The 23,479-nt window shown below is 33.6% G+C and overlaps 1 protein-coding gene across 1 annotated transcript in view; it reads left to right on the top strand.

Moving 5' to 3' along the window:
* Positions 1–2,054: 2,054 nt before the first annotated feature.
* Positions 2,055–23,479, top strand: part of pbx3b (pre-B-cell leukemia homeobox 3b) — a 128,231-nt gene continuing 106,806 nt past the window's right edge. The window contains exons 1-2 of the mRNA XM_077715364.1: positions 2,055–2,232; positions 22,094–22,509. Coding sequence (XP_077571490.1) covers positions 22,448–22,509 — 62 coding nt within the window. The 5' untranslated portion in view covers positions 2,055–2,232; positions 22,094–22,447. The remainder of the gene's footprint in view (positions 2,233–22,093; positions 22,510–23,479) is intronic.

The raw sequence follows: 23,479 nt of genomic DNA, 5'->3' as shown, positions 1-23,479 counted from the left end.
AATTATCAAAATGTTTATTAACTGAATTTTCCTTTTACATTATGAACAATATATGATGAACAAGAGAATAACATAAGAACATAACTAAAGTATGTGCAATTTTAACAACACTTTTATACAGTTAAACATATAATTAAGTGTGTTGTACATAAAACTGATCACAGAAATAATAACAATGTTCTAAAAACATTTAGTACCAGCCTTGTGGAACTTAAAAAAACACTATTTTTCAACATCTGGAAAGCAATTTGAACAAATGAATAACTTTCTAGCGGATAATACAAGAACTACACATTTTAAAGAAAATTCACATTTTTTTTATACAATGCAGCTTTTTTCCCCGGGCCGTACCAAACCACCAGACGGGCCGGATCCGGCCCGCGGGCCGTATGTTTGACACCACTGATCTAAACTATCCAGACAGACCCGATAAGATGTCCGCCCACTAATTTGACCCACAAATAGAGATTCACTCAACTTCACCCGATTTTTTTGGGGGAAAAAAGGGGCTATCTGTTTTAATTTGTCCAACTTTCTCTTTTTCCGTCAAAATCAGGAACGAAAACCGTCTTTTTTTTTTTTTTTTAGCCGTACTACCAAATGTTGTTATCGCAGCGCGGTGTCAAGAACTCGATCTCTTTTTTCTCTCTGCAGGTGACAGGCACAGACGAGAGATAAGATTGGAAAAGAATCCCACTTCACTGAGTAAATAAATAATCAATACTCATCTAAATGTAAATGAGAAAGTAGCTCCCTTTGATAGGAGGGTTTTTATCAACCAACCAATTTTCTACAGACACTCACTGGGCCTCAACCAAATCACCATCATTCAGCTTCCATGTAATGGATAAGAAAAGGGGCAGCGGGTGTGTATATGTATGTGTATATGTATGTGTTTGTGTATGTTTTGTAAGGGGAGTGGGGGGTCATCTGAGATCAGTTTTAGCACCACGCCAACTACTGTAAATATGTTTAAATACATTTATTTGTTTTGCTGACAGGAACTTGGAATGGAATTCTCTAAACTTTTAGACTGTTTTTTCTAATACTTTGTAAAATGTAAAAATGTGTGTAAAAATATGTATTTGCAAAAATATGTATTTGTGAAAATATGTATCTGCAAAAATATGTACTCGCAAAAAATATATTTTGCAAAAATATGTATTTTGCAGAAATATGTATTTGCAAAATATGTATTTGCAAAAATATGTATTTGCAAAAATATGTATTTGCAAAAATATGTATTTTGCAGAAATATATATTTGCAAAAATATGTATTTGCAAAAATATGTATTTGCAAAAAGATTTATTTGCAAAAAGATGTATTTGAAAAAATATGTATTTGCAAAAATATGTATTTTCAAACATGTATTTGCAAAAATATGTATTTGCAAACATATGTATTTGCAAAATATGCATTTGCAAATATATATATTTACTAAAATATGTATTGTCAAAAATATGTATTTGCAAAAATATATTTTATATTTTTTATATTTATATATATATATATATATATATATATATATATATATATATATATATATATATATATATATATATATATATATATATATATATATATATATATATATATATATATATATATATATATATATATATATATATATATATATATATATATATATATATATATATATATATATATATATATATATATATATATATTATATTTTGCATCTGAGATCAGGTCAAGCACCATGCCAACTACTGTAAATATGTATTTATATATATATTTGTTTGTTTTTCAGATATGAACTTGGAATAAAATTCTCTAAACTTTTACACTGTTCTTTTTTTAAATACTTTCCTATAAAATGCAAAAATGTATATATTTTTAAGACACATGCAAACAAATATGATGTAAAATAGGAACATCCTGGATAGTTAAGAAATACAATTAAAATGATAACAAATACTATTATATGCATCAACTTTTGCATTTCTAAACTTGAGGTCAGAGGTCAGCAAACATTTCCACAACCAGGAAGCAGACACTTTTTTTTTAACCAATCTGGTGTCATCCAAGTACAATCAGTGGATTACAATCAGCTGCTTCCTGTTACAGCACATTTCCCTTTAGTTAAAGTTGTATTTTGCTGTTTAGGTTGCAAGAGGACTACTATGTTATTTTTATACATGTAAAAAGTGTTTTTAACTACAAATAAACCAACTTTGAAGCCAACCAGCATGCAAAAACATCATTTTAAGGTAAGATTGTGCTTTTTATGTTATTGCAAAGAACAGAAATATTAAAATAATTGCCTTAAATACAAAAATAGTGCATGTAAGCATGAAGATTGTCATTCTGGTGCGAATATTTTTGATTGTACTGCACTTTTGGACAAGATTACCATTTTATTGTCATCAAAATGCACTGCTCGGACTTTGAATTGATCCAATGAAAGCCCTCAAATACTATTTTCCTCATCCTCATTGCATTAGGTTTTATTTCATAACTCATGGATGTCAATAATGGAAAGCATTATATAGCAGTATGCTCAATAACAGAATTTTCCTGCTTGAAATGCATGCAGTATTGATTTCTAGTTCTCTGGCTCCATAAGCGTGGCGGAGGCTGCGTTTACTCTACTCAGTCAGCAATGTAGAGGGCACCCAGATTGAAATTAACAGTATCAAACATGCCAGATCAAAACCTCAATCAGGGGTGGTCAAACTGCGGCCCACGGGCAAGAGAAATGATACAAAATATCATACAATATTGCCTGGACTGCTCTTCTATGATTTAACACTAGATGGTGTTTGTTATTTTAAAAATTATGTCACTCCCTTAGGCAAAGAGAATATTTTGACTTTATTGTAGAGCACAGGTGTCAAAGTGGCGGCCCGGGGGCCAAATCTGGCCTGCTGCATCATTTTTTGTGGCCCGGGAAAGTAAATTATGAGTGGTGACTTTTTTTTTAGGATCAAATTAAAATGAAGATTATAGATGTATATTATATTTATTGATTCCCCCCTTTTAAATCAATAATTTTTTAATCATTTTTCTGTTTTTAGTTAAAAAACATTTTTTAAAATCTGAAAATATATTTAAAAAAAGCTCAAATAAACTTTGTATTAGATCTATAAAAAAACAGAATATTCAGGGCTTTTAATCCATTTATATAAAAAAATCTGACGCCCTTGTTTTTGATCAAAAAATGTAAAAAACTATAAAAAAATTGACTGAAAAATGGGATTGAATGGTCAATTCTAGTCAATGAATTAACCCTTTAAATACATTTTAAAACCTGATTAAAAAAATAACATGGGAAAAGATTACAAATTGTCTTTCGTGTGCTTTAATTTTATAAAATTTTATTTGAAAATAAAAGTTAAAATCCCCCCAACCAGTATACAATGTCAATGATCTTTGTACTTTAATTTTCTAAAACAGTATACAATTAAACTAAACAAATACAATAGATGTATCGTCATTATTTTAATATATATATATATATATATATATATATACTTGGTTTCCATTTTTTTCCCAGCGAATAACAGCTGAATCCCATTTAGATTATCATTATTTTTTTTCCAGTAAAAAAACATTGATTGCCTTTTAACATAACGGCGATCTACACACAACGGAGTGCTCGGAACTGATCTTTATTGATGTAGGAAATAGGCCGAAATGAACTCAGTATTGCTAGAACAGCTGCATATTATCTGCAGGGCCGTAGCGTAGCGTAGCATGCGAGGAGGCTCCAGGTGGCTTGGTGGTCGCTGGCCAACTTGTGCTTGATTGTTACTGTGCTGAATCAGAGTGACAGAACAAAGCATCACAGGTCGTGTGTCATCCTTCCATTTCTCTCCCTCCGAGCTGGCCTCCCTTGGGAAACACAGCCATCCAGCTAATATGCCATAAGATGACAGTCAGCATCTGAAATATGTGTTAAAGAGCCACATTCGGCCATATAAAGGCATTTTATTTTATATCATCAAACTTCTTTTTATGTTCTAGTTTTGCATAAATGAGATTGGTAGTATGTTATATGTATTTTTTGTTTGTATAGAAGAGTTGGTAGGGTACATCAGTGCTGAAAAAAGAGGAAATTAGCATTTTTTTGATAGATTTGAGTGAAATTTGCATGTGGAATTGCGTTAAGTTAAAATTTGTGGGCTGTACTTTGAAATAAATTGAAATTTAATCGTGCTTTAAGTGTAGGTTGGTTTTAAACAGGAATATTGATTGAGTTATGTAATGTTTGAAATTATATTGCATTTACCTTAATTTTCATAAAAAAATATATAGACAGTATAGGTGTAGTATGATTTGTAGCAAATATTATTTGTGAAGATATGAGAATTGCATCATAAATTAATGTTAAACAGTTAAATATATGTAGCTCTTTATGTGCAGTGGTGATGATGCATACACTTAAAGATTACATTATTCATATTTCACATTGATTTCAAACTGAAGCTATTAATAATTTTTGTTGTCTGTTTAGCAATCATTTTATTGTTATTCCAGACCTCTTGTTTAACTTGTTGTGGTCCAGACTACAAAAAAATCCTAAATCCTAATCTTTAATTCATGATATAGATTACAGGTGTCAAAGCGGCGGCTCGGGGGCCAAATCTGACCCCCCACATCATTTTGTGCGGCCCGATAAAGTCAATCATGAGTGCCGACTTTCTGTTTTAGGATCATATTAAAATGAAGAGTATAGATGTATATTAAATTTCATGAATTTCCCTTTTAAATCAATAATTGCCTTTTTTTTATCCATTTTTTCTGTTTTTAGTTCAAAAATCTTTTTGTAAAATCTAAAAATATACAAAAAAGCTCAAATAAACATTGTTTTAGATCTATTAAACTGAATATTCAGGGATTTTAATCAGTTCTTTTAATCCATTTATACAATAAAAAATATCTAAATATTATATCTAAAATGGTCCCTCCCACGTAGATTATACCACAATCTTTGCAATAGTAGTAAATATGCTGTATATACTTTCCCCCAACTCACTTTATATGACATCAATAGCACACCGCATCCCTTTTCCTTACTTTATGTTTCTCAATTTAACCCTCAAAGTGAAATATACTAAATATTTATAGTTATACATGCAGTTTACCGTTCGAGCTCCAAAAAACCTTCATATTTCAAAGTAGACCCAAATGATCATTCTATTTTCTAATATCTTGTTAGCCTTATCTCCCCATTGGGATAGTTGTGAAAATGCGTATAAATATATATATACAGTAGTATCTTTTTAAAATATAATGCTTATTGGTTTGCAGTGTACTTTTAAAATGGAGGTAAGTGTTCTCGGGTGTGTGAATTGCAGACCTTGTGTTGAACATTGATGCACTGCCTCCATTACGGCGCTGCCTCCTTTGGAGGAGTCCACGCTATTGTTTATGACACTGACACATGCAGTAATGGGTATTTCACTTGTGCACTTGTACTGAGTGCCGAACGTGGAAACATAGATAAATATGCCGCGTACCCACAACATCAGTAAATTTCCATTCCATCTATGAAAATATACAAGTGATGACAAGGAAACAGGGTGATATAATGTTGGCATAGGGAAAGAGAAAGTATCTATTTTTTTTGATAACTAGAAGTATACAGGGTAATCCTTTTAAAATGGTAAATGAGTATTAGACCGTTTTTTTTAACACGGAAAGTAGGATTTATGTGATTTTTTTGTGTACTTTTGAGATTATTGTCCCTTTATTAGGCCACTAAAACAAAATAAAGTCAATTATAGGAAAAATGCACTTTAAAAGTAAATGTTAGCTGAGGCGTTTGTAATTAGTGGAAATAATGCTAAATATATAGCATGTTAAATCATTGCAAAAAAGTAATGTCTCATCTTATTTTTCTACTAAAGTCAATCATGAGTGCCAACTTTCTGTTTTAAAATCAAATTAAAATGAAGAGTATAGATGTATATTAAATTTCCTGATTTTCCCGCTTTTGAATCAATAATTGTCATTTTTTAATCATTTTTTTCAGTTTTTAGTTCAAAAATCATTTTGTAAAATTTAAAAATATATTTAAAAAAAGCTGAAATAAACATTGTTTTAGATCTATAAAAAACAGAATATTCAGGGATCAGAACACACTGGGAATTGAACCCTCAATCATCAAACTGTGAGGCAAATTTGATAACCACTATGTCACCATGCTGCCTCTTTATTCTACCTAACACTTTATTATACCAATCTATGGCTTAATATAGTCCACAAAAATTCAATTTTTCTACCAAATATGTTTGACTTAACACTTGAAAAAACATTTTTGGGGGTTCTTTTTTAAAAGTATGTTTATTTGAGTTTTTTATTAATCTATTTTTAGATTTTACAAAAGGATTTTTGAACTAAAAACAGAAAAAAATGATTAAAAAAATCCAATTAGTGAAAAAAAAGCTAAAATAAACATTGTTTTAGATCTATAGAAAAACTGAATACTCAAGACATTTAATCCAGTTCTTTTAATCCATTTCCAAAAAAAAAAAATCAAAAAATTATATCTAAAATAATCCAGCCCACATGAAATCAAATCAACATCAAAACAGCCCGCGAACCAACCCAAAGTCTGACACCCTTGTACTAGTCAATCTCTTTAACATCAGTTATGACCGCGACTTCAAAGTTTTGCAGTACTAAAAGCAGACAAAGCTTTAAAAAAGACACACAAAAAACCCCAACTTTGAAGCATCTCCAAAGAAAATAATATCAAACATTTAAAGACTCATCCCTTAGGATTTGCCAAACTTCAGACCTAGCATAGACGTCAGACGAATTCCGCATGCTACCACCGTACGTCCCTACAGACTCAAAAAAAACATGGCAGCTGTCACTAACAAGGAAAGTCACATGCCACTCTCCCCCTTCATGTTCAAATACAAACACAGACTCTCGTGTATTAACGCCAGATATTTTCAATTATCTGGTGTCAACCTTTATCTGCTCACATTTACGGACGTAACAGCCGGAGTGACATTTTCCTTTTTCATATTTCAAGTACTAACGTACTTCAGAAAGGGGGAAAAAAAGAAGGAGAAGATCACAACAGTTTCATCCAACTTTAATGTCGGCTGTTTTAGATTCGGCTAGCCCGAGGGTATACGGCGTGGCGCGTGGCGTTCAATTTTTTAACGACGCTTTTAGCAACGGCATGATTGTAAATACAAACGAAAGCTCCCGGGGAATGTTTGTCTCTTCGAGGACTGTTCGGCAAACAGCTCATTCATTTCAAAAGGCGTGCAGGAATTATCAGCGGAGATAAAAGATGGTTCCGTCTGTAGATAAAGAGGAATCAAACCCGTTTTCGGGTGTAATTCCCAAGCGCAGCGGGATTTTACGGCTTGACGCTAGTCTCCTGTTACAGTAAAATAAAAAGGGCTTTTTCCTCCCTCTCCTATTTACATTGCAAACTTGCATCGACTGCAGGCTTGTGCACATAAAATTACCATAATAGGCGGTTCCGAGATGCCTAATGCGCTTCTCTGCGGGCTAACACATGCAGAGAAGTACTGAGGTGGAGACAATGGGGTAGAAAACAGAAAGCGACTCTTCATCGCCTCATTTTTTGGACTCCCTATTTAGTACACAATGGGGTAGAAAACAGAAACCGATTCATTCTATCGACTCATTATTTTGACTCATTATTTCGACTCATTCTTTCGACTCATTCTTCCGACTCACTCTTCCGACTCACTCTCTCGACTCACTCTCCGACTCACTCTCCGATTCACTCTCCGACTCACTGTCCGACTCACTGTCCGACTCACTGTCCGACTCACTGTCCGACTCACTGTCCGACTCACTCTCCGACTCACTCTCCGACTCACTCTCCGACTCACTCTCCCGACTCACTCTCCCGACTCACTCTCCCGACTCACTCTCCCGACTCACTCTCCCGACTCACTCTCCCGACTCACTCTCCCGACTCACTCTCCCGACTCACTCTCCCGACTCACTCTCCCGACTCACTCTCCCGACTCACTCTCCCGACTCACTCTCCCGACTCACTCTCCCGACTCACTCTCCCGACTCACTCTCCCGACTCACTCTCCCGACTCACTCTCCCGACTCACTCTCCCGACTCACTCTCCCGACTCACTCTCCCGACTCACTCTCCCGACTCACTCTCCCGACTCACTCTCCCGACTCACTCTCCCGACTCACTCTCCCGACTCACTCTCCCGACTCACTCTCCCGACTCACTCTCCCGACTCACCCTCCCGACTCACCCTCCCGACTCACTCTCCGGCTCACTCTCCGACTAATTTTTCGACTCCCTATTTAGTACACAAGAGGGTAGAAAAACAGAAACCGACTCTTCATCGACTCATTTTTCGACTCCCTATTTAGTACACGGCTGCATTGGCACCTCGGGAGCCGAGAGGTTACCCCACATCTGGAGAAATGAGTTTGACCCCTCCGAAAGGGCACAGGAAGTTGCCCACCCCGAATGCCGCAAACAAAAGCCGCAGTGGCGAGCTGGGGGGAAACCCAGAGCGCCATTCATCGCGGCTAATGACTTGTTCATTAAGAGTGATGATGGATAAAGACTTCTCACGCTGAGATGAAATCAAGATTTATATTCGTTGTTTCCTCACCCAACTTGTGGGAAGATCATCATCATTTAATTCTATCTCTGCGGCCGGTGATGGGCATCCAGAGAGCGGGCTATCAAACGGTGCAGTCAGCTGGCAAAATCCAAAAAAAAAACGTGCCGTTGGCACATCTGGAGCTCGCCGTTGAAACCGAGGGTGAGCAATGGCTGCTGGCGGGAGGCCAAATTACAGGCGGAGGCGCTTCAGGGCTGAGCCGACGCCACCTTAGCTTCTCCTCATTTAGATCATCATCATTATTTATTGGCTTATTTATTTATTTTTACCCATTTGCGAGTGCTATGTTGAAATTTCAGAAGCAGTTTTTTTGCAGGGTTTTTTTTCCTACCTTGAGCGTATTATCGCGCCACACTAGACCCTCCACTCACCTCTCTGTAGGGTCTTATCTCGAGCTGGAAATAGGCCCTGAGACACTTCATCAGTGTCCTTCACCCGGCTATCTTCTGCTCCCCAACTTTTATTAAAACTTCAGCCTTTATCAGCTCCCGGGTAATTCAGGCATGACAAATTGGGCAGCAGATGCCACCTCCGTTTGAGGCCGATGTACGTTTCTTGCACCCTCTATCGAGGCAACGAAGGGTGGGATATTCACCTTTTAGCCCACGTGTGTCAAAGTGGCGGCCCGGGGGCCAAATCTGGTCCGCCGAGTCATTTTGTGTGGTCCGGGAAAGACAATCATGAGTGGCGACTTTCTGTTTTAGGATTAAATTCAAATGAAGAGTATAGATGTATATTAGATTTCCTCATTTTCCCCTTTTAAAATCAATAATTGTCATTTTTTTATCATTTTTTCAATTTTTTGTTCAAATTTTTTTTTTTTAAATCAAAAAAAATATTTCAAAAAAACCTAAAATTAACATTGTTTTACTTTTATAAAAAACTGAATATTCAGGGCTTTTAATATTTTTTTCTTTTGTGTTTTTAGTTCAAAAAACATTTTGTGAAATCTAAAAATATATTTAAAAAAAAGCTAAAATATACATTGTTTTAGATCTACAAAAAACTGAATACTCAGGGATTTTAATCCAGTTCTTTTAATCAATTTATAAAATAAAAAAAATCTAAATATTATATCTAAAATGCTCCCGCCCACATGAAATCAAGTTGACGTTAAAGCGCCCTGCGAACCAACCCGTTCCGCCAAGTTTTCTTCCACCAAAATCTCCCTAAAATAAAAACCAAGAACATCACATGACCTTTTTGTCACTCGCGTTGAACAAACATAGACTACAATATTTAAAGCAAAAATAAAAATAAATTCTTATGCGGCAAAAAAACTTATTTATGAGGGATTGTATTTCCCGGGAAAGCGCAATTAGCTTTTCATGACGCTCTTGAATGCACTCATCTTGATGACAACAGACATGGAAAGCCTGGGCCGCCTTGTATTTACTACTTGGTGCTCCTGCATACTCGGAGATGGGACCTAATTTATGACGCATTTAAACGGAGTGAATGTAAAGCAGAGTTCTATGTTCTGTTTAATAAAACCATAGACTATATAGGAAGAGGCAACCATTAGTTTTTATGCTGTATGTATATGTACACTGGGTATAGTATAGTAGACAATACAGTTTTTCACTTTTTTTTCATTTATTTATAGAGGGATATGGGGTTCTTTGCAGATATTTTTTTTTTGGGATACCTTCAAATTGCCATTAAAAAATAGTATTAGTACAAGTATTAAAGTAATTCCCAGACTAAGTTGCACTTTTTTTACATGGTTTGGCAGGCCTTCAGACTATTACCATAGGTCCAAAATAGACAGGGCGCCTTATAATCCAGTGAGCCTTATATACGGAAAAAAAATAAAATGTGCCATTCATTGAGGGTGCGTCTTATAATGTGGTGCGCCTTATATATGGAAAAGACGGTATTTAGCTTCTCCCATCAAGTTTGAAATAGAATAAGGCTGGAAAACAACAAAATCTGTACTGACACTGATAAATGCAAAAAAAATATTGAATGAACAATTGTACTTCAACCAATAGTGGCCTCCAGGCAGAATAAAAAAAATCCCCAAAAAAACCTACTGTATTTTCACGACTATAAGGTGCACTTAAGTCTTATATTTTACTCCAAAATAAACAGGGCGCCTTATAATCAAGTGCGCCTTATATATGGAAAAAATAAAATGTGCCATTCATTGAGGGTGCGCCTTATAATCCAGTGTGCCTTATATATGGGAAAATTGTCATTCATTGAGGGTGCGCCTTATAGTGCAGTGCGCCTTATAGTCGTGAAAATACGGTACTTGCGCTTTTATATATATTTTATGTATTTCTCTCCCTAGTGTCATATTACTTTTATTTTGGCTATAGTTATCTAAAAAAAACTTATTTTACCAGATAGTTATTCTGCCTGTTCTACTACTATATTTTCCAATTGTAGTTTTGACGTATATTTGTTCTTCCCAAAATAAAATCGGCATACCAAAAATGGGATTTGTACTCTAGTATGACTTGTAAGTAATACTTCTTTGTCTTGCAGTGTTTGGCTACTACGAAAAATTCAAGTCATTCCAATTCCGTGTAGGGCATGTGTCAAAGTGGCGGTCCGGGGGCCAAATCTTACCCACTGCATCATTTTATGCGGCCCGAGAATTTTGTAAAATCTAAAAATGTATAAAAAAACGTATAAAAAAACGTATAAGAAAATATTGAGGGTTTTTATTCCAGTTCTTTTAATCCATTTATATAAAAAAAAATCTAAATATTTGATCTAAAATAATCCATCCCACATGAAATCAAGTTGACGTTAACACGCCCCACAAACCAACCCAAGTCAGACACCCCTGGTGTAGGGTCATGGTATTACACTTAGTAATTGACACAATTTTAGCCAACCTTACGATTCACCTCATTCCCAAACATCATAACTCCATTTATTTTTACAATATATCCCATTCAAACATGAATTCAATTCTATCTGACTTTCAGCAAGAGCTTGGGATTACCCGCCATTCCATTGTAGAGCGGCTATCTCCTCCAACGCCATTCACATTGGGGGTGTCGTGATAGTACTGACTGGATATGCTCCCTACCTGAAACTGACATAGCATAGCTCCTGAGGGGATTCATAGAGAATCCCTGCCTGTAAATAAGAATTCATGATGGAGGTGCAGCAGGCGTGAAGCATGAGATTGGAAAGCAAAGATATCATAGTGGGCGGTTGGATCTTAGTGATGTTTAGCAGCACATAACTCCACACATAGACCCTGAACGTGTCAAGAGATGCCACACAAACGGATACACACGGAAGACGCCATGTGTGAGTTTCTACTTTACACAAAAGCAGTACATAAAATCTTTCAAAATAGACTTACGGCCATCAAAGTCACATCTTGCAAACGTGACCATTTTCCATAGCAATTGTGCTTAGATTTGCTACAAAACAGTTTTTCTGTTTATTTCTGATTGTCTTTTGTCTGTGTTTGGGTTTTCCATACCTGTCAACCTCTGCTGATAACTGCCCTTATAAATGATTATGATTCCCCGTACAAACCCCCCAAAAAACGTGACAATGGTAACGATCGATGATAGTAGCGTCGTTGGGTACCAGCCTACGAGACTACCGTATTTTCACGACTATAAGGCGCACCGCATTATAAGGCGCTCCCTCAATGAATGACATTTTTCTATATATAAGGCGCACTGTATTATAAGGTGCACTGTATTATAAGGCGCACTGTATTATAAGGCGCACTATATTATAAAGCGCACTGTATTATAAGGGGCACTGTATTATAAGGCGCACTGTCTATTTTGGAGAAAATGTAAGACTTTTAAGTGCGTCTTATAGTCGTGAAAGTACGGTAATTGCTATTGACTTTCAGGTATGAAGCACTCACTACTTTACAGTCACCTCTAGAACCAGCCATTGTTGATGTTTTGGATTTTTTTTAAAATAAAATCTTGCAGTGGGGGAGGAGATATATGATAGAAGATTTTGTAAACTAAGATAGCATCTGCATATTTAACAGTATTGTTTCAGTTCAGGCGTTTGTGTTTTTTTAATATTCGACAGTGGTGGTTTTTCGTTTTTCGTTTTCAGTTTTTTCCCATATATAAGGCGCACTGGAATATAAGGCTATTTTGGAAAAAAATGTAAGACTTTTAAGTGCGCCTTATAGTCGTGAAAATACGGTATCTGGATTTTAGCCAAAAAGGTCTTGTTGAGATCGGTTTTCATAAATATTGGCAATTTAAAAAAAGAAACTGTTTTTTTTGGTTGATATTCCTGACTGTCTTTTGTCTGTGTTTGGGTTTTCCAATCCCAACATTTCTAGCCAAAAGACCAGCTGTGTTTTTGGGTTAAAAAGTGTTTTAAGAGCTACTCCGGGATGGTAATGTGTAGTAGAGCAACCTGCCAAGCCAAAAGTATCCCGAGGCAAATGGGAGAAACAGTGGTTAAAAAGCAAGGCTTTTTCTGGTTCACAGCCAGAGTTTAATCTACCACATAAAGGCATATTATAACTAGGGGTTTGCTAGCCTTTTTGCAAATAATCTTGCCCAAAAAAACTATTTTCAGCCGTTCTCGCATTGTTTGATGCCAATAGAATTTGGCAAAGGGAGTCTGGTTTTGTCCAAGAACATTTATTATTTAAACAGTGTTTACATAGCCATGGTTAGATAATTAGAGAACAATAAGCTAACAAAAACAAAGGGATTGATAGTTTGGAGACATCAAAAAGTGGTGGGTGGTCACTTTAAGACCACCTCCACAAGGGGAATATTAAGGGAAATAGTGGAATTAATACAAAGGACAAGATATCAAAGGAAAAGTGTATTTTGTGTCTGTTATTTTTCCTTTGGTAATGAGATCTTACTCCAAAATAGCATTTTCAGTATTAGCTTAGCAATTTAGGGTTTTATGCTATTTTTATTGGTTCAGAAATGGATATTTATCCATTATACACATAGATACAGGTAATATTAAATTAATTTCCTGTTTTTCCCCCTTTTTAAATCAATAATTGTAATTTTTTAATCATTTTTTTGGTTTTTAGTTCAGAAATCATTTTGTAGAATCTAAAAAAATATTTTAAAAAGCTAAAATACACTGTTTTTGATCAATAAAATATTTAACTCTTTTTATTGGTTCAGAAATTGATATTTATCCATTATACACATAGAGGTAATATTTAATTAATTTCCTGTTTTCCCCCTTTTTAAATCAATAGTTGTAATTTTTTAATCATTTTTTTGTTTTTGGTTAAAAAATCATTTTGCAGAATCTAAAAAAATATTTTAAAAAGCTAAAATAAACAATGTTTTGATCAATAAAATATTTAACTCTTTTTATTGGTTCAGAAATTGATATTTATCCATTATACACATAAATACAGGTGATATTTATTTAATTTCCTGTTTTTCCCCCTTTTTAAATGTAAATTTTTAATCATTTTTTTGGTTTTTGTTCAAAAATCATTTTGTAAAATCTAAAAAAAATATTTTAAAAAGCTAAAATAAACAATATTTTAGATATATAATTTTTCTTACTCTTTTTATTGGTTCAGCAATGGATATTTATCCATTATACACATAGATACAGGTAATATTTATTTAATTTCCTGTTTTTCCCCCTTTTTAAATCAATAAATGTAATTTTTTTATCAATTTTGTCTGTTTTTAGTTCAAAAATCATTTTGTAAAATCTAAAATTTAAAAAAAAGCTAAAATAAACAATATTTTAGATCTATATATTCAAATTTAACTCTTTTTATTGGTTCAGAAATGGATATTTATCCATTATACACATAGATACAGGTAATATTTATTTAGAAATAATAAAAAACACAGATGATGGCCTTCTATTATGAAGTATATGGGCAACTAGTTTGAAATATAAAGCAATTTCCCTGGCTAGAAAGGCTTTTATTTTGGCTATTTGTTATGTCAAATAAGTTTGTTAGCTAAACTGGACTTGGGTCGACAGGTCTGTGATGAATAGTGTCCATTAAGATGGAATCTTAGCAACCTTAAAAGTGAAAACATACCTAAAACAAGAGCATCATTAAGAAAATGAGCAAATGCCCGAGACCAGAGTATTTCTGAGCAGAGATGAATGATGGCATCACACCTTGGTCCATTATGAGCTCTATTTATATACTGAGACGCAGAGGAGCAACACTAGTTAGAGTCTACACTCCAATTAGGTTACAACTGGACTGGGAGCATTTAATTCTCTTGCACATTTTAAGCATCAAACTGAACATCTCTTAAATCAAACATCAGCAATTGGCTGGTGGGATGTCTTGCTTAATTGCTGTTAAGATTTGGTATGGGATTTGATTTTGGGTTATTGGAAATGAAAGACCATGGTAATATTAAAATGCCATTCAAAATAATATTACCAAAAATATTTAGATGCATGCAAATATGAGGTCATTTTTTTGCAACTTTTAATAATCAAAATCACTTTTCAGAATTCCTGATGTTTATTATTAGGATTTTTTTTACAGCTAACAAAACTCAAATACAGCATAGTATATTGGACTATTATTTATATATAAATGTATGCATATGTGTGTATATGTGTGTTTGTGTGTATATATGTGTATGTGTTTATATATATGTATATATGTGTATACGTGTTTATGTGTATATAACGGTGTATTTATGTATACATATATATATATGTATATATATATGTATGTATATGTATGTGTATATATGTATATGTATGTGTATATATGTATAAGTATGTATATATATGTATATATATATGTATATATATATATATATGTATATATATATGTATATATATGTATATATATGTATATATATGTATATATGTGTATATATGTGTATATATGTGTATATATGTGTATATGTGTGTATATGTGTATATATATGTATATATACGTATATATATGTATATATGTATGTGTGTATATGTATGTGTATATATGTGTGTATATGTGTGTGTGTGTGTATATATGTGTGTGTATATATACACATATATACACATATATACACATATATACACACATATACACACATACACACATATACACACATATACACACATATACACACATATACACACATGTGTATATATATGTGTATATATATGTGTATATATATGTGTATATATATGTGTATATATGTGTATATATATGTGTGTATAGGTGTGTATATATGTATATATATATATATATGTGTATATATATGTATACATATATATGTATATATAAAGTTGTACTTGATTATGTACTATGAAAAATATGTGCAAAATAGGATATGGGAATATTCAAATTATTGTTTGCTGTTCATGAAAGAAAGCCATGTAGCCATGTAGTACATAAAAAACTGCATAGAGAAAAAGAACAGATAATATTAGGGTCATTTCACTTGATATGAGAGGTTATATTACCAAATTCCAAGTACTACTATTTGAGTGACAGGTCAGTTGGAATTCTCCTTTTCATCACATTGGCTTCACTTGAAGTGAAGCGAAATAAAGGATTGTCTTGTGTATTTTTTCATTACACTGTCCTTTTGTTACCGAATACATAAATCCATTGTGGCAAGATGCAATATGTATGGTGGCGCTCCACCTGCGGACGTCTCATAATGGCCGCCATGTCCCTCCAGTCAGGGATGATAAGTGAACCCCCCATGAATGTTAATGATAGTGATCATTCTGAAACAGTCCGCCTCTCCGTCTTCGCTCGCAACCCGGGTGTCACGCTCAGGGTGGCAAAGTTCAAGGGACTAAAATGAAAACAAACATACCCGGCAACATATAAATCTAAAAAAAAAATGGAGAATTCCTGACTGTGAGATGGAAGATGGAAAAGAAATATACCATTATGCCGTAAATACGGATACACCTTGACTAATAATAGCTTGTAATATGATGGTTTCTGATTGTAAGTGGATTTCTAAGGTCAATGCAATCAGTCCTGAGATTTTTTTCAGTTTTACAACCTTGTTTTGTTGCCCTTCGCCAATTTTTATGCTATATTGCGGGCCGCTTTAATGTCAACTTGATTTCACGTGGGCTGGACCATTTTTGATATAATATTTAGATTTTTTTTTTTGTTATAAATGGATTAAAAGAACTGGATTAAAAGCCCCGAATATTCAGTTTTTAATAGATGTAAAACAATGTTTATTTTAGGTTTTTTTAAATATATTTTTAGATTTTACAAAATGATTTTTGAACTAAAAACACAGAAAAAATGGTTAAACATTACAATTATTGATTAGATATAATATTTAACTTTTTAAATAAATTGATTTAGAGAACTGAATTAAAAGCCCTGAATATTCCATTTTTTATAGATCTAAAAAAATGTTTATTTTAGCCTTTTTTAAAAATATATTTTTAGATTTTACAAGATTTTTAAACTAAAAACAGAAAAATGGTTAAAAATACAATTATTGATTAGATGTAATATTTAGCTTTTTAAAATAAATTGATTAAAAGAACTGGATTAAAAGCCCTGAATATTCAGTTTTTAATAGATGTAAAACAATGTTTATTTTAGGTTTTTTTAAATATATTTTTGGATTTTACAAAATGATTTTTGAACTAAAAACACAGAAAAAATGGTTAAAAATTACAATTATTGATTAGATGTGATATTTCGCTTTTTTAAATAAATTGATTAAAAGAACTGAATTAAAATCCCCGAATATTCCATTTTTTATAGATCTAAAGAAATATTTTAGCCTTTTTTAAATATATTTTTAGATTGTACAAAATAATTTTTGAACTAAAAACACAGAAAAAAATATTTAAAAATTACAATTATTGATTTAAAAGGTGGAAAATCAGGACATTTTATATAAATCTATACTCTTCATTTTAATTTCATCCTAAAACAGAAAGTCACCACTCACGATTTACTTTCCCGGACCACACAAAACAATGCGGCGGACCAAATTTGGCCCCCGAGCCGCCACTTTGACACACGTGCTATAAGTAAACCCTGACTGCAACAGTCATATTTAGTGTTTTGTAATAACCTCATCATGGTCATCATTCATTACCAGTTTTCTTATGGAAATATAATAGCGCCGTTGGATTGTTTTTGCATGCAGAAGTAAAATGCTGCACTTATTTAATTATTTTGTCCGGTAAACACTGGGGAGCAGGTGGGTTTGAACAGATGTGGCCGTTTACATGACTTCAATAGTCTGGCCTTCATATCTGCTCATTGCTGGTAAACACCTTTGACAACGTGCACGTTGGCTGGAGCACACAAAGCCTCGGCTTGGCTAATCCAAACTGACAATGCGGCGATCGCAATGACCTCTTTTCTATCGAGTCAAATTGAAGATGAGTTTAAGCATCCCCATAATCTTCGCCCAGTGCCTTAAGTGGGAAAAATGGGGGGAATTTTGACTACCAATTCAAGTATAGCCAAGCACCAGTAGTGGGGTGGATTTATTTTTTCTACTATTTATGACATATCGCATATTAGTGTCAAAAATTTGGGTGAAATTAGTTGTCGGGCAGATGAAGAGAAAATGGAAACGCAGCCGATTATTGAAAGAGATGTACTTCATTTTTGGACTATATGTTTTTTTTTTAAATATACATCTGCTACTAATACTAATAATATATATTTTTTTTTACTAATACTCAACTGTGACTTGTACTTTTTTTTTAAATGGAAAGGCAGCCAATTTTTGAAAAAGTACTCAACTTTCCGTTCTATACGTTTTAAAAAATATATATAATTCCTCTACTACTACTAATACTAATATTATATATATTTTTACTAATACTCAACTGTGAGTTATACGTTTTTTAATTAAAAAAAAGTATTATGCTACCATTATCTGGAAAACTTGTTAACAGATGCCTATTTATCCAGTTGTTCTTCATTTTATTATTAATACTATAATGGTTATGATTGGTTTCTATAAAGATAAATATAACAAAAACTGACACCCAAAACTGCGACTTATACTCCAGTGACACTTCTAAAAATACGTTAGTAATTTTACAAAATGAAAAAATCTGTCATCGTGATAGAGCTACTTAAGCCATGTGCTAGCGATATGCACTAATTGCAATATAATGATTTATTTAAGAGGAGAAATACCTCACCAATACTCGCAATTAAAAGAAAAAGTACCACAAATGACACACAAAAAAAACTGGATTATTTTAACAATCCAACCAAAACCACAAGTGATGGAAAAACTTTTTTTTTTCATAGAAAATGAAAGAATTTAGGAACATTTATGATATTTTCATGTGTAAAATGCCGCCCTTCAAATGGCGTTTTCCTTTGAGCGCATTCTTAACATTGACTACTGCAAATTTCATCCTGAATTCAAAATGGCGGCATATTTACTTGCTGAAAGTTACTGTATTACTCTAACTTGCTCATGTCCGCCAATACCTCCATTTTATTTTCAATTCACCCTTTAATATTCCACCCAAACACCTTGAAATCCAATCCCATTTGATCAAAATTCAAAGCCCAACATCGCAAGCTCACGTATAGGGGGTGCCGATGCCAACTCCTCCACGTCTTTCCTCTTCCGCTTCCTATGTCTCTAACTTTGCCAGAGTCCTTGGAACTTGCCAAATTTTGGTCACGCCTGCTTAGCTTCCTGGCCTAATTTAGCCAGAAAAGAAAATAAGACACAGATGTATACAAACTTGGTGATGCCAGTGGAAAGACAGCTAATGGCTTCATCTTGACCCTGCGCTCACAGCGGGGCACAGGTGGGGATAATTAGAGCTCCCTCGCCGCTTGGTCTGTTCTTTTTCACTTGTGATCTACAAGAAGGATGCTGCAGGATGCGTTAAGCCCCTCCCAATATCGTCACCTTCATGATAGCAACCATGCATCTCGGTCATTGGTGTCAAATGTGAAGCGTGGGGGCCAGAAGTGGCACGTCGCATCATTTTGTGTGGCCCGGGAAAGTTAATCATGAGTGCTGACTTTTTGTTTTAGGATTAAATTAAAATGAAAAGTATAGATGTATGTTAAATTTCCAGATTTTCCACCTTTTAAATCAATATGATCCTTTTTAATGACGTTTTCTGTTTTTTTAGTTCAAAAATCCTTTTGTAAAATCTAAAAATATATTTAAAAAAGGCTAAAATATTTTTTTAGATCTATAAAAAACGGAATATTCAGGGCTTTTAATTCAGTTCCCTTAATCCAGTTATTGAAATTGATCTAAATATTATATCTAAAATAGTCCAGCCCACATGAAATCAAGTAAATCATGACTGCCGACTTTCTGTTTTAGCATAAAATTAAAATAAAGAGTATACATGAATATTAAATTTCCTGATTTTCCCCCATTTTAAATCAACTGTAATTTTTTAATCATTTTTTTCTGTTTTTAGTTAAAAATCATTTTTTTAAATCTAAAAATATATTCAAAAAAAGGTAAAATCAACATTATTTTAGATCTATAAAAAACTGAATATTCAGGGATTTTAATCCAGTTCTTTTAATCCATTTATAAAAAAAAAAATCTAAACATTATATCTAAAACAGCCCAGCCCACATGAAACCAAATTGACATAAATCAGCCCTTGAACCAATCCGAGTCTTCTTCTACAAGCTCCCAATCAGTACTTTGTTAGCAACCATGTATGTTTGGAAACAGAAACCCTGTCAAGATAGTCCCATTGGAAAAAGAATCTCCTAGCATGAAATTCTGTCAAGCTAATATGATCGAAAGCAGCAAAATAAACGCATTGGGACCAAAATACAAGCATGGAAGAAAGGGTTCATCTTCTAATGTAAAACTCCTAAAAGGCCATGCACTATTTTTTTCCGTCTTTTAGTGACAAAATAGCTTAAAAGAAGGACTAGCACATTTTATAAAACAGTAATCCCTCGGTTATCGCGGTTAATGGGGACCGGGACCACCCGCGATAAGTGAATTTCCACGAAGTAGGGATTCCCCTTCAAAAATGCTTAATTAGAATTTAATTAAAAAAAAATTATTTATTTTTTGGTATTTTTTAATTTTTTAATTTTTTTTTTAAATTTTTTTTTATTTTTTTACCCCCTGTATACAGTAAACCATATAGAATACGGGTAGAGTGAAATTCATGTTATAACAAAAAAAACCTGTAAAATATGTTGTTTCAATGTAATATTTGTATCCCCCCCCCCCCCCCCCAAAAAAAATCTGCGAAGCTCTGAGTCCGCCATAGCTGAACCGTGAAGTAGCGAGGGAACACTGTATATCTTTCTGAACTCCAGATGTTTGGAAAAGCTCCAGAAATTGACCTTTTGTACTCTTTTTTTGATGTTTAAAACTGCAATATCATGCAGTTGGGTTTTTTTTTAAGAAGATACCGTGTTTTTTTTCATTCTGGCTCTTAGCTTGAGTGACAGTAGAGAGACATGTGTCTTGAGATGAGAGGAGGCGAGTCTCATTACAGCGTATTTGGTTGACGTTGAGTGATTCAAGTGTTCCCGGACAATTCAGACACACTGATATAAAACACATTAAATGTCTTTCACAGCACTTTACCTGACACTGTTCATCTGAGCTCATCCGTTATCCCTCCACGAGGGTCGTTTTTTTTTTTTTTTTTGGGCCGTTTCTAGCAATGTATCAGAAGTACTACTGCCAGTGGAAAGTGAAAAAAAAGTCAATGAAATAAAAAGAGTTCAAATTGAATACAAAATTGAAGGTCTGGTGTTGGGGAATGGGGTTATTTTTTATTATTTTGGACTGATTTTAAAGGATTGAGGGGCAGTTTGAGTAGGAATATTGAGGCGTTTTTGACATTTCAGGGTTATGGGGTGCTGGAGCTTATCGAAGCAGATGGGTTTGAGTTGTAAGGCTTTGATGGAGCTCCGATTGTTGTGTGAACATATTTTTTTCTTTTTTTTTAAGTAATATTAGGAAATATAAGGCATGTTTCGAGAACAAGTTGTGGACCAATTAATATTGTCATGGTATTTATATTCTGGAATTTGTTCAGGGTTTGCATAATTTAACTTTGTAAGGTATGCGTGAAAACATTGATGAAACATATTAATATTCTTTTGTGTTTCTGTTAAATACAATTTTGATGACACTCATTATATAAATGCTATATCAGGTGTCAAAGTGGCGGCCCGGGGGCCAAATCTGGTCCGCCGCAACATTTTGTGTGGCCCACGAAAGTTAATCATGAGTGCCGACTTTCTGTTTTAGGATCAAATTAAAATGAAGACTATAGATGTACATTAAATTTCCTGATTTCCCCCTTTTTAGTTCCAAAAATCATTTTGTAAAATCAAAAAATATATCTAAAAAAGCTAAAATCAACATTGTTTTAGATCTATAAAATACTGAATATTCAGGGCTTTGAATCCAGTTCTTTTAATCCATTTATAAAATAAAAAATCTAAATATTATATCTAAAATTGTTGAAAAATTGCCCACGATGACACTAACCAACCAAAGTCTGACACCCTTCAACTAATATGATAATATTGTTATAAACTTTGCATTTCCCTATTTTTTTTTCATTGCAGAAAGTGCCTCCATTCAAAAGAGTTGAAAAACACTTTTTTTAAAGGAACTAAATCAAGTGTCAGCCCCCATCTTTTCTCCTCTGACACTACAACACAACATTGATCCTCATTCTTCCTGTAACCACTTGAACGACCAATCGTTGGGAAGCTCCGCTCGGACAGGTGAGCGGAGGCAATGCCAAGGCCGGTGGTCAGCAAGTCCGAGCGAGAAGGCGGCTGTCACATCTTGCCGACTTAGCCCGGACTGATGAGACAATCAGCAAAGTGAGTGCTGGACAGCTCCCGTGACCGACCGACCCTGCCCGTATCCGACGTTCGCCTCCTCACAACATCTCAAACTGGGCTTTGGCTGCCATGTTGGATGTTTGGACGTTTGGACGGGTGGTTGCTTCATCCCATCTGACACAGGATGAAAGGTCAGTTACATCCTGTAGAAGGGCTTTTCTTAACTTTTTCAAAATGAGGGAAAATACTTTATGAAAGTGCATTTTTTTGGGCAAAAATTATTATGTTAAGTCTGATATTCTGTGGTATTAGACCAAGGTTGTCAAACTCGGGTTGGTTTATTAAAGTCAATTCGATTTAAAGTGGGCCAGACCATTTTTTAGATATAATATTTAGATTTTTTTTAATAAATGGATTAAAAAACTGGATTTTAAACCCCGAATATTCAGTTTTTTATAGATTTAAAACAATGTTTATTTTAGCTTTTTTTATATATATTTTTAGATTTTATTAAATGATTTTTGAACTAAAAACACAGAAAAAATGATTAAAAATGACAATTATTGATATAAAAGGGGGAAAATCAGGATATGTATAGATATATATATATATATATATATATATATTTCCTGATTTTCTAACTTTTAAATCAATAATTGTCCTTTTTAATCAATTATTTTTGTGTTTTTAGTTCAAAAATCATTTAGTAGAATCAAAAAAAATTAAAAAAGCTAAAATAAACATTGTTTTTGAACTAAAAACACAATTAAATTGATTAAAAAATGACAAATATTGATTTAAAGGGGGAAATCATGAATTTCAATAAATATCAATACTCTTCATTTTAATTTGATCCTAAAACAGAAAGTCAACACTCATCATTTACTTTCTCGGGCCACACAAAATGATACGGCGGGCCAGATTTGGCCCCCGGGCCACCACTTTGACACCTGTGCATTAGACTAATCAAAAAAATTAGTTTTATTTCAAACACCAATGTAATGTATTTACACTATTTTTTTTAAATGGTACTCCATTTGTATAAATTGATCACAATCCGTAAAACATACCTAATTATCTGAATGACCAGAAAAGGGAGATTGATGGACAGAAACGATGGAACTTTTCATGATATTTTCCCAGATGTGAGTAGGTATTTAA

The sequence above is a fragment of the Stigmatopora nigra genome, chromosome 4 (genome assembly GCF_051989575.1).
Source record: "Stigmatopora nigra isolate UIUO_SnigA chromosome 4, RoL_Snig_1.1, whole genome shotgun sequence".
NCBI classification, from domain to species: domain Eukaryota; kingdom Metazoa; phylum Chordata; class Actinopteri; order Syngnathiformes; family Syngnathidae; genus Stigmatopora; species Stigmatopora nigra.
Note: the sequence above shows the minus strand (reverse complement) of the source record. Positions and strands in the feature narration are given on the sequence as shown.